Consider the following 12,306-nt stretch of genomic DNA (forward strand, 5'->3'; position numbering starts at 1 on the left):
GCTGATATACAGACATGAAGTGGATGCATATATTTCAGTCACAATCAAACTTCTTGGCCAATTGTTCGATTTTTTTTCCAGGCATGTCATTCAGAATGGTTAGTATGCAGATATTCTTTTCATGAATACAGATCAAGTATGCCATTTTTTTCAATCACATGTATCAGAATATCTGTATTCATGAAAAGAATATCTGCATACTTGATCTGTATCACAAAGGAAAAAAGATTCAATAAAAATCTCCCCAAACAATAAGCAAAATAATTATTAGGATTGTTGCTACAAATAATTGGACCATGACAAGAGTGATTAACAAACTTAAACTCCAAAAATGGAGAGAAGAAAACGAAGAAACATATGGAGCTCATGGCTTGTTTCAATATTTCAATTAATCAGTTGCAACACCATCTGGGACCTGAAGAGGCAAAATATGGGAAATCAAAATAGCAAGATTCTTTTGCCATAGGAAACTTGCTATGAAAGCCTCATTCTTTTTTTTCCTCGAACGCGTAGAAAGAGCTGTGTGTCATTTTATTAAAGAAGAAAGGAGTACAGTACGCAGATGTACAATATCACATACACACCCCAGGCATATTTCATCATAGGTAGGCCTTCTCAATGGCCCAACAAAAGTTGCTTCTTTCATTCTTATTTATAGTAGGTTTTTGGTTGATTTTTTAATAAATAACCATTAGTAAGAAATTTATTCTTGTTTCAGTCAATAACGTAACCATTGATAAGAATTTTATTCTTCTTCAACCGCTTCTAAATTAATCTCTTTTTCCGTTGATTAGTCATTCTATAACCCATGAGGCTATGACCCATGGTTTTAGAATAATTTAAGTTGACAATGAAATCATAGGCTTTGTGCATTTTGCACAAACTTCGGAACTTTGATAGCCCAAAATGTTGAGATTCTATACACATAACCTAATAACACAGCATTCTTGCACATTCCAAATGCAAATATACAGGGAAAAATTATGCTCACTCATCTATCTTTTGAGGCAAGATTTGTAAATTATTTCCATAGGTTCAATGAAATCCATCTTGTCAAAAGAATATATCAGTTTGCTTGGATTGCGCCTTGATATCCTTCAATTTCTTCAATATGTTGGTGAAATAATCTTGTAAATACTTCTCTAAGCTGAGGATGTCATTTGCATCCACCCCAAGAAGCTGGTAGGTCTCGTTCATTGGAGCAGAGAAAACTGTGTCGCTTGACAGCACCTGTTTTACAGAAATGTTCTATTAGGTTTCACAAGGTCTGATACAAGTTACCAGTATGTAGACTAAACAGAAAGGACAAGCTGGTAACCTCTGAAAATGCCAGTCTGTCAGCCACATCATTTGTCCATTGGAAAAACCGTGTCAACTGACGAGTAAATCTCAAGACTGCAACAGGGACAGTTGTTACATTGGCATCTTGCCCTGCCAACCTCTCACACAACGTAATTACCTGAAGGATAAATAAACATTTAAAATATCCAACATCAGAATGAAGTAATGAACTGTATCATAGATTGAAACGCAGCAACGATGCATACCCAATGGAGATAGATTTAATTGATCTACAGACTTTCTGAACATCGTATGTAATTAATTTCCTTCAAAAAGGTAGTAGGAACCAGTTCATTACCTCTTGAGTTGTCCAAGCACGTGGTCCAGCAAATGTCAAGAGTTTCTTAGCAGCCTTCTCGTTCCGCATTGCTATAAATGTCAGTCGAGCTACGTCCTATAATTTTACCATTAAGAATGTGTCAATTGAAAGCTGAAGGACAAGCATAGAGAGATAAATAGTCTCAAGTTTATTTGGACGAGGAAAGATAAACCTGGGTATCCATGTAAGCAATCCGAGTTGGAGCATCAGTTCCCCAGACAGACTTCTCTTCTAGTATAGGCACAGCATATTGCCCAATAAGGCCCTATTGCAACTAACGTTAGACTGGAATTCATTTCTGGATAGGCAAACATTACTAGAACAGGATGTATCAACACCAAGTCATATCACCGCTTGATCTTTTACTCGATTAGGTATATTATTGTGATTTATTAATAGAACAGTTAGTCAGTTACACTAACAAGGAACTGTCTTTCATAATCTAACATCATTATACTTCACTAGAATCACTAAAAGCAGCTTTCTGACCAAACACTTAATCACAGAGAGAGGATCAAATCTACCTGCATGAAACCACACAAACGGATGATGATATAATCCAGACCACTGTCCTGAATAAACTTCTCTGTACAATGCTTGATTTCCATCAAGGGAACCTCGGGATGCTTGTCACAGTTGTGGATGGAATAAAACACGTACTTTTGAATTCCCATAGCCTTTGCACACTGTATTAGAGCAACTTTTCCTTCCCAATCTACCTAAATGGAATAACCATCAGCACAACTGATTGAATGATTTATGGAATATATATTAGTACAATACAATGGTACGTCATCCTTATGACAAGCTTCAACAATAACATTCAGGACAACAGCGGAGGACAGTCATTTGTAATGTATTCACAGAGATGGTCATAACATACCGTCCGGATTGGCTCTTCTGGCCGTCCTGTCGCACAGTCAATGACTGTATGAATACCAACAAGCGTCGCAGGTATGGTCTCTGGCTTGCTGAGATCAGCCTAAAAGGTTCCAATCCAAAGCACACAAAATTACCACCCCAAGAATTCGCAATGTGGCACATCAATTGCATAAGCAAGTGTGAATTGAACGGTGCAGTGGCAACGGCAGCGCAACGTAACCCTACATTGACAACGGTGGCGCCCCAGTCCCGGAGGAAATCGGCCGGCGCGGGGCGTGGCCTGACGAGGCACCTGACGTCGTAGCCCTCGTCCAGCGCCCTGCGGACCACCTGCCGCCCCAGTGTCCCCGTGGCGCCGACCACCAGTATGCTCGTCGGCCGGACGGGCGTCCCCTGCGCAATGCTGGTGGGCGCCACCGCCTGCGCGTTGCAGGTCACCGCCAGCCGGCACCGCGATCCGCCTGCAGCAGCAGCACGCACGCGACGCGCCCTGTCAGTCACTTGGGACGCAGCGCGACAAGCTTACTCGCGGCATGCGATCGAGAAGGCCGGGGCGGGTACCTTTCGGCGCGCGGTGGAGGAGAGACTGCGGGCGGGAGGTGGAGGGGAGCCCGGCGCGGCCGCGGCGGAGGCGGAGGCGGCCCGGGGAGGCGAGCTGCGAGGGCAGCGCGGCGAGGCTGGTCGACGCCATGGTGTGGGCGGGGGGCGGGTTGGTGGCGCGGCTCGCCGCGGGGGTTTTGGCGTGGGGAGGAGTGGTGGAGAGGGGATGCCGAGCCGCCGATGCCCGTCGCGCCACGTCCACCGCCGCCCCGTCATCCGTTTCCTTCCCCGGGCCACGTCACCGTCCGCTTCTTCTTCCTCCGCCGTTACGCCACCTGCCGCTCGGAAGACGCCTCCTGTGGAATACGTTTTCCGGCCACCAAAGCGTAAATTTTACTGGCCTAAAGGAGTGTGGAAGGCGGCTGGCTGCTTGCGGTCTCTTCCGTCTCCGACTCCGAGCGAGCGATCAGCCGTGGGGGAGGGGGATCCGCCGAAGCGCGCGAGAATGCAGGGCGGATCCAGCGGCATCGTCTACGGCGGCCTCAAGTACCAGGCAAGCAGCAGCTGGCGGTGCCTTCTGGAACCTTCTAGAACAGCCTCCCTTAACCCCCTTCGTCCCCTGTCGTCGTTGCAGGCGCGGTGCATCGCGGACGTGCGCGCGGACGCCGGCTCCACCACCTTCCTCGCCGGGACCCTCAGTCTCAAGGAGGAGAACGAGGTGCGTCTCTTGCGCGTCCATGGGGGCGCGCCGCTATTGCGGGGATCGCGATTCGAGTAGTCCTTTTTTTTCCATGTCAGAGGAAATGGCGTGAGATTTGATTTGGATCTCGAACTGTCTGTTTGTGTCCAAGTAGGTGCACCTGATCCGGCTGTCGCCGGCGGAGAGCGAGCTGGTGTGCGACGGTCTCTTCTACCACCCCAACGAGATCTGGGACCTCAAATCGTGCCCCTTCGATCACAGGGTCTTCTCCACCGTCTACACCTCTGGTAATGAATAGATAAAATCGCCTCTCTTTGTCCGTGAGCATTCCAATTTGCAAATCCGAAGCATGTATTTGTGTTGTCATGTGAATTTTTTTGTTAATGGTAGTGTTGTGACGTGAACGACAGGTGAGGGTTATGGCGCTGCTGTCTGGAAGATCCCAGAGCAGCATGGGCAGTCAAACTCGCCGCAGCTTGAGCAGCTCTTCGAGCTCACTGGGCATACGGGCAAGATCAGACGGTGCGCTTCTGTTTCTGCTGATATTTGGTTGCGCTACAGCTGTTTGTTCTTCCCAATGCACAAGTTTGTTTGCCTATGCTTTGAATTTCAGTCATATGTCCAACTTTGGTGTATTGGCCATTAAGCATAGGCACCTATCATCTTCATTGGTTCTTGACACCTATAAGTTTGTTATTCTTGCAGTGTGCTCTGGTGGCCAGTTGGAAAGCATGATAAGCTAATTAGCATTGATGACAGAAATATTTTTCTTTGGAACATAGACACGTCAAATAAATCAGCTAAGGTGTGACCACTATCCTTTTGTTTACCAATATGTCATCAGCATACTTACATTGTTTTGTTTTCATCGCGTTTAAAAAGCCTTACGACAGCCGAAAGATGGGCTAAGAAAAGAGAGAATATATACAGAAAAATTCAGCCAACAAGTGAAGTGTTAACTTTAGTATATGTATATGTGAGCCTACTGTTTAGAATTTCAGATACACCCTATTGATTTCATTCTTTTCAAATGTTAACTTTAGTACTAGGTTTTGAAATATCAAAATGCCAAATCTGTTTAGATACTTCACCATGGTCCTAATTTGACTTCGTATATTACAGGTGATATCACAGGGGTCAGCTGACATGCTTCCAAATTTACGTGGTGGAGCTTGGGATCCACACAATCACAATTCAATTGCTGCAATATCTGATTCATCACTTAACTTATGGGATCTCCGCTCTATGGAGTTAATACTTTACCTTGACCTTTGATTTTATATGCTTCTATCTGTAATTCAGTTGCTGAAATGTTTCCATTGTATATTTATCTTTATTTGTGAACGCATTATTCTCAGCAAATCAACTGCAATTGAACATGCACATATACGGGATGTGGATTATAACCCCAAGAAGCAAAACATAATTGTGAGTATGATACATATTTTCTTGTCTCAAGTGGTAGCTCATATGTTCTTATATTTTTACACAAAGATCACCTTTTTGCAGTAACATTGAATAGGACAATTCTGTAGTACTTTATTTTTCTTTGTTACCTTTCAATTTTATTTTGTCTATGTTCTTGCATTAGTAGTTAAGTATCATAGTTCATGTTCACTCAGGGTCTGACATGATTCATTATTGCTAAATAAATGGTCAGAACTCTTGATTATGTTGTGGCTACAAATTTGAAATTTTACTGTTTTATAAATATAATTCAATATAGCTGGATCTCCAATCAAGTTTTGTAGTGTGCCAATTGGACGCCCAGTAATAGTGATATATACTACTGATTCATTAAATTATATACTTATTAATACAGCTTTTCCCCAAGAAAGGTCATCTATTTTTCTGATTCTCAATATTTTATACATTGTAGGCAACAGCAGAAGATGAATTTGGAATTCGCTTGTGGGATCTCAGAATGCTGAAACATCCTCTGAAAGATCTCCCTGGACACTCGCATTGGTATGTACTGTGTAATATAGTGTAATACGGTCAGACCATATCTTTAATCTTTCCATCGTGAACATCATTTGTCTCAATTTATTCTATGCAGTATATTTATGTGCTTTGAATGTATACTGTTTGATTCTTCACTTCCTTCAAACAAGTGCAATTTTCATTCAGCTATAAGTTGGGTTTCTATTTTTGTTAGTCTAGTAGAGTAGTACCTGCCCCTTTATGGGAGATGTGGTTCAGTCTCTTTTTCTGACAGTAAATGTGGTTCAATCTCTAATATTTGTGATTGTACCAACCTCCTTTTGCCTTTATTTACCAGCTAATATCCAGGATTTTTACATGATCTAATTATTTTTACAGGACATGGACTGTTCGGCACAATCTTGAGTATGACGAGCTGCTTCTGGTCTGTCTCAACATCCATCCACATGCAAATGTTTTGTAATTTCATGATATATTAATTTCATTGAGTACTTATTACATTTATGCTTTTGTAGAGTGCTGGAACAGATTCAACCGTAAATTTATGGTTGGCTCAAGTTAGCAGCAATGATTCTGGACCTGACAGGTCTCTATTCTTAATCGGTTCTAATTAGGTTGCTTTGTTTAAATTTGTTATATTGATGTCTGAATCTTGTTTTCTCAGCCCTGGTTCAACGAAGAGGCAAGAAGAATCATTACTCAATTCATATACTGACTATGAAGATAGCATCTATGGTAATCTTGAATCTTTAGATATCTTTTATACGTTAGAATTTCAATATGACATCAGAGAGTTAACTAAAATTGTAGGTATTGCATGGAGCTCCCATGACCCATCATTATTCGCTTCTTTGTCTTACGATGGAAGGGTAAGTACATGCACCACTTGTTGCTTCATGGAACTTTGCTCTATGCGTCCTAAACATTTATGAGTGAATCTCCTCTTAACCATTCATGAGATTATCTGATGGTCAGGTTGTTTTGGAATCAGTCAAGCCCTACTTGCAGAGAAAATGAAGCTTGCCGGTCCTCTTCTGCATTGTAAAAACTGGCTCCTCCTTATATCATCCTTATGATTAAAATTACCTCGTGATCTAATAAACTGTTTTTCCCCTGGCAAACTTGTTTGTTGTTTGTATAATTGGTGCTGCACGGAGCTTTGCCTTGCCATTCTGTGCGCTGTTAACAAGCATTGATGTGATGATCCATTTGTATTGACTGCAGCAACGCTGGTACAATTGATAGCCAAGAATGTTGCAGAAATCATCTTGGCTGATATCTGTTCTCTCCCTCTCGGGTGATGCAAGCAGTGGTTGCAAAAATGTCTGATGTAGCTTCAGTTGGAAAGAGTACAGCATGGTCTTGATTATCAGCATTTCTTTCGTGTATCTTCAAGTTTTGTCCTGGGATTTCCTTTTCAGTTGCTAGAAACTTGGCTGTGAAGATCTGATCAGTTACGTTAGTAATGATTTTCAGTTTGCCAGAATGTTGATTCTTTGGATTTTGTATATTTGAAAAAAAGCCCATTATAGGAATGCTGCTTTATGCAATGAAGTAGAGGTGAACTGACTTTGTAAAATCATTGAGATGAACAGAGTCAGCTATTCTATTAACTCTTCTATTTCATGTTCCATTTTTGCCTCAAGCTTAGATATCTTATAATCGTAATATTTCCTGTATATAAGAAAAAGATATTATTGGGAGCTGTATGTATTGATCCTTGCAGGCTACAAGCCAGCAATGAGAATAGGTCATATTTCGAATGCAAAAAAGTTCATGCAAAATTTCAAGAAATTTTGGCACGATTCGCATGAAAGTTGAAACCGTTTGGTTCCCTCCTGAATCGTTTTACCAAAATTTATTCTTTCCAACGGGTGTTAATTTCGTGTGCGTACATTGAGGCATGAGCACGTGTTGAAATTGATTTTGAGTCATTTATCCACACGTCGGGAATGTCATTTGCACAAGTGAAAGGATCGATGGACCAAGAGGGGGGGGTGAATTGGGCCTTTTTCAATTTCTAAAACAAGATAAAGCAATCTTAACCTATGCAAAACTAGAAAGGCACCAATTCACCAACCGGATAACTAAACAACCTACACAAGCTAGATAAGATGAAAAGAGATAAAGCCTAGCAAGGTAGAGCTAACTAGTGATCCCTAAATCAAGCACATGAACGAATTGCATGAAAGATAATGCTTGAAAAGGTAAAGTGGACAAGGGACAACCGGATTTTTCCCGTGGTATCGATGTGTTGGCACACACCCCTAATCCACGTTGTGACACTCTCAAAGAGTATTGTCACCTCCCAAGTCACCAAGACGAGGGCGCTCACTAAGAGTCTCCGTTCACCATCCCGGTGTGGTGGAGATCAAGCCACGTACAAATCTTATCTCCGGGCTTCCACAATCCTTGGCAAGCTCCGCGAGAATCACCTCGATCACCAAGATCGCCTAGGTGATGCCAATCATCAAGAGTAACAAGCTAAGGCCTTCACTTGAGCAAGAACCCAATCACCAAGAATGGATGCACACAAGCTTCTCTCTACTCAAGTCCTTAATCTTGCTTCTTGAATGATTGAATGAACAAGTGTATGAAATGTTGAAGCTCAAGGTGGCTCTTGACTATAGTATGTGTGTTTGGATGTTGCCTAGTGTCAAGAGTAGTAGAATGACCCATTGGAGGGGTATATATAGGCAGCTCACACGAATAGAGCCGTTGGAGAAAAAGCTGCCAGAAAAACTGCGTAGCGCCGGTTAATCCGACGTCCCTCCAATAGTCATCGTCGGTTTAACCGGTGAATGTAAAACTCCCCTTTTGAAAAACTAGCCGTTACTGTTTGGGAAGATTAACCGTCGTTGCATCGGTTTAACCGGTGAGTGTAATCATCCATTGATCAACAGAAATACCAAGTCACTGGACAACTGCACCGACGTCAAATTTCAAATAGCGTCGGTTTAACCGGTGAGTCTATTTGTCCAATGATCAACTGAAAACCGAGTCTCTGGACAACTGCACCGACGTCCAATTTCAAATAACGTCGGTTTAACCGGTGTATTGACTTGTCCAGACCAGCTGACCTCGTTTAACCGACGTATAGAAAACTTGAGGCGTCGGTTAATCCGGTGATAAGGATTTTTCTGGTTTTGTCTTTTCTGACTTGAGTCTTGAATGAAATCCAAATATTTTTGAGATATAAGTTGAGAACCACTTATTTGAGCTTCTAGAAACCTGAGTGACCATTGTGTGCATCCATTTTCAAATGACCATGTCCATGCTCAAGTTACTAAGCCTAAACCCCTCTTAATAGTGCGATCACTACAAAACTATAAAACCTATACTAACCTAAGTGTCCTTCTCAACCTTATGATACTTAGGACTAGAAAGATCCTTAGTCTTGACATGTTATAGAGTTGAATGCCGAGATCGCCTTTTTGAATAATGAAAGTTAGGGACCTCTTTTGACATATAACCAAATGAGCAATAATGATTTATAAAGCTGCACAAACTCATTAGTTACAATAATGGTTGTCATTAATCACCGAAACATACCTTAAGGGCCTAGATGCTTACAATCTCCCCCTTTTTGGTGATTGATGACAACATAAACATAGATATCGAGAGAGCGAGAAAGATAAGGCACGAATAAACACAAGCAAACTCGAAAAGAAAGGAACCAAACGAAATCCATAGATATGTCTCAAAAGCTCAGCATGCTCAAATGACAAATGTACATATCCATGAACTAACATCAAATATAATACAATAAGAAACATCAAAAGTCAGATCGAGCTCTCTCTAAAGCTCCCCTCCCCCTGACTCCCTCTCCCCCTTTGGCATCAAAGCACAAAAAGGCTACTGATCGGGGTGCCGCGGGACGGCGAGGAAGCGATCCGGGTCATCGTCGTCGTCGTCGTCGTCAGACGGAGGATCCTCAGTGACTGCCGGTAGCTGCTGGTCTGAAGGGCCTGCTGGTGCTGAGCTGACCGGAGGTGTAGCTGTAGTCGAGGCTGTCGTCGAGGCCCTGGTGCTAGCACTGCCTGGGAGAGGGTCCGTGGACGTAGTAGCTGGCTCAGCAGAAGATGTATCAACATCTGAAGTGGTGAGTGCTGAAGCTGCCGGCTGTGAAGACTGCTGGGCTAAGGACACCTCTCCGCCTCCCCCTGAAGGTAATGACTGTGGTACTGCGGGGAGGCCAACTGACTGCACCGCTGTGGGTGACTCCTGGAAAAGTGAGGTCGCAGGCAGAGGAGAGAAGATAGGACGACTCGCAGACCCGAGAAGTGCTGACAGTGAGAACATGATCTCCGGAGTCGCGGAAGAAGCTGGAGCAGTAGTGGCCGGAGCTGGTGTGACTGCAAGTGGAGGTGCTCCGGTGCCCTGAAGGCCTGACTGTCCTGGCTGCTGAGGGGCGAGTCCGGTGTGAGAATATAACTGTGAAATCATCCCGAACATCGCCATCATGCCCTGCTGCATCTGCTGGAACTGAGCGTCCGTCCTCTGAGAGACTCTATCAATAAGGCCGACGAAACGCTCCTCAGTCGCAGCTCGCTCTCGGGCGGCCTCCCTCTGGATCTGTGCAAGCTGGGCCTCATGGGCTCTCCTGGCCTCCTCCTGAGCACGGCGATCCTCCCTCTGCTGTGTGACCAGCTGCTGTAGTAGTGCGGTGAGCTCAGACGGCTGAGACACCTGAGACTCAGAAACTGTAGCAGTAGCAGCTGTCACTGGAGCTGGCTCTCCTGAACCTCCTGCCTCATGATCATGACTAGCTGGGGCTGGTGCAGGGAAGTACTCCTCATCCTCGGAGGAGTCTGACTCTAGGTCTGACCAGTGAATCTCATCATCTCCTCCGGGAAGCTGTGCCTCAGCAGCAAGCAGTGCCTCGTCCTCCTGGGCCACTCGGGCCTGTACCTCCGGTGACAAACGTGCCATGGCAGCTCTATCTGCCTGCCTGCCTCTCCTCCGGTCCGAAGGTGCTGTCGGTCTGTAGACGGGGAACCAGGGAACCTCGTCCTGTCTGTATACGGCACTGATTGGTGACTCAGCTGGCACTATCATGGAGCAAATGAAACTGATCCAGTGAGCATATGGGAACTGACGCACGACTCCCATCCCATCAGTGATGACATCCTCAATCTCTGCCAGTATGAAATCAACAATATCGAACGGCTCGTGAGTGAGGATGTGCAGTAGAAGCAGCTGCTGCAGACCTGTGAACCCCTCTGGGTAGCCACTCCTCGGGAGCAAAGTCCTCCGGAGTGCCATGTGAACTGCGTAGGCCTCAGGGGTCAGCAAGCTGGGGACTCTGGCGTAGGAAGCAGGGAATGGCTGACGGAAGCACTGAGAGATCGCCTCGTGAGAAGGTGCAATCCCGCCAATCATAGCCCTGCGTGGTGGATCGGCATCACCGTAGACCATCTCGTGCAGAGAGACATCAACAAGATCAACTCCAAGTATCCCTGCGAGTGTCGCTCTGGACAAACCAAACACCTGCCCCCCAAACATGAAGTGAACAGCTCTGCGCTCTGGGGCTATCCAAGCAGTGGCATAGAAAACTCTGACCCAGTCCTCAATGTATCTGTTCCTCTCAATCGAGAGCAACCTGGGCAGACCTCTGAAGTGCACAAAGTGCTCGCGGACATCTGCTCCCCCTGCTGCTGTCCTCAGTGAAACCCAGTCAAGTACTCTGTGCGGAAATATCCTGTGGCCCCGCCTCTGGTAGGTCTCGTAGAAACTGGCCTGTAGAAGTGTCCAGAATCTGCGATCGACCCTGCTGTCTCGCGTCACGGGGAACCACTCCTCCTCCTGTACACTCCATCTGAGCCTCTTGACCTTCGCCGCATTGGCCTTGGTCAAGTTCTGGAGCAGTACGCCTGGCTCCAGACGCACGACAGTGTCCATACGGAACACTGCGCGCTCGGCCGCTAGGGCCTCGGCTCGTCGAGCTGCTGCTGCTGCTGCTGTGGACCTGCGAGGCTCCTGTGGCTGGTGGCCTCCTCGCGTCCTAGGTCCAGTGCGACGCTCGGTCGCAGGAGAAGTCTCCTCTGGGGACGTCTGCCGGGTGCGGCCAGAACGTCGTAGAGCTGGTGACTGCTGTGTGTCCTGCCCCTGAGACTGCTCTGACTCTGAAACTGAATCGGACTCGGCCGCTGAAGCTGACTGCCCAGACTCAGACTCTGCTGCTGCTGCTGTCACGGCTCTGGTGGCCCTGGCACCCCGGACTCTGCCCATCCCTCTGCCTCTGCCTCTGGCTCTGCCCCTGGCTGGCGTGTCCCTGATCTCGAACGGACGAGCACGGCCAGACGCCTGCTCCTCGGCGGCCTTAGCCACCATCTCGGCCCTCTCGGCCTCCCTGGCTGCGCGAGTCCGCTTGCGCGCGGGCTCCTCGACCACTATCTCCTTCCCCTTCCTCTTGTCACGACCCATCTCGATCACACGACGCGACGCAACAAACTAGGGCAAGCGAATGGAAGCGCGGCGTGAAAGAGTGAATGCGGTGCAAGGCACGTGGGCTGCGGCACGGTGGAGGTGTGAGGCGTGAATCAGGAAATGCAGGTGCGGGCGCGATGACGTGCGGGCA

The 12,306-nt window shown here is 46.0% G+C and overlaps 2 protein-coding genes across 4 annotated transcripts; one reads left to right on the top strand and one right to left on the bottom strand.

The window, feature by feature from the left end:
- Window positions 1-844: 844 nt before the first annotated feature.
- Window positions 845-3,293, bottom strand: LOC112897060 (uncharacterized protein ycf39). Its single transcript, XM_025965248.1, has 8 exons — window positions 3,104-3,293; window positions 2,768-3,003; window positions 2,544-2,642; window positions 2,185-2,379; window positions 1,833-1,925; window positions 1,640-1,735; window positions 1,319-1,459; window positions 845-1,230 (listed from the first exon to the last, which is right to left on the bottom strand). The coding sequence occupies exons 1-8, from the start codon at window positions 3,231-3,233 to the stop codon at window positions 1,054-1,056; spliced, it is 1,167 nt and encodes a 388-aa protein (XP_025821033.1). The 5' UTR covers window positions 3,234-3,293; the 3' UTR covers window positions 845-1,053.
- Window positions 3,294-3,480: 187 nt separating this feature from the next.
- Window positions 3,481-7,347, top strand: LOC112897061 (WD repeat-containing protein DWA2). 3 transcript variants are annotated; one of them, XM_025965252.1, is made up of 14 exons: window positions 3,481-3,635; window positions 3,717-3,800; window positions 3,937-4,069; window positions 4,193-4,304; window positions 4,488-4,587; window positions 4,905-5,032; window positions 5,141-5,210; window positions 5,662-5,750; window positions 6,105-6,150; window positions 6,242-6,312; window positions 6,391-6,461; window positions 6,537-6,595; window positions 6,702-6,767; window positions 6,884-7,347. In XM_025965252.1, the coding sequence occupies exons 1-13, from the start codon at window positions 3,588-3,590 to the stop codon at window positions 6,741-6,743; spliced, it is 1,053 nt and encodes a 350-aa protein (XP_025821037.1). In that variant the 5' UTR covers window positions 3,481-3,587; the 3' UTR covers window positions 6,744-6,767; window positions 6,884-7,347. The 3 variants fall into 3 exon arrangements, with proteins under 3 accessions (XP_025821037.1, XP_025821036.1, XP_025821034.1); XM_025965251.1 differs by having other exon boundaries at window positions 3,482-3,635; window positions 6,951-7,347; XM_025965249.1 differs by having other exon boundaries at window positions 3,482-3,635; window positions 6,702-7,345.
- The last annotated feature ends 4,959 nt before the right edge of the window (window positions 7,348-12,306 follow it).

The sequence above is a fragment of the Panicum hallii genome, chromosome 6 (genome assembly GCF_002211085.1).
Source record: "Panicum hallii strain FIL2 chromosome 6, PHallii_v3.1, whole genome shotgun sequence".
NCBI lineage: Eukaryota > Viridiplantae > Streptophyta > Magnoliopsida > Poales > Poaceae > Panicum > Panicum hallii.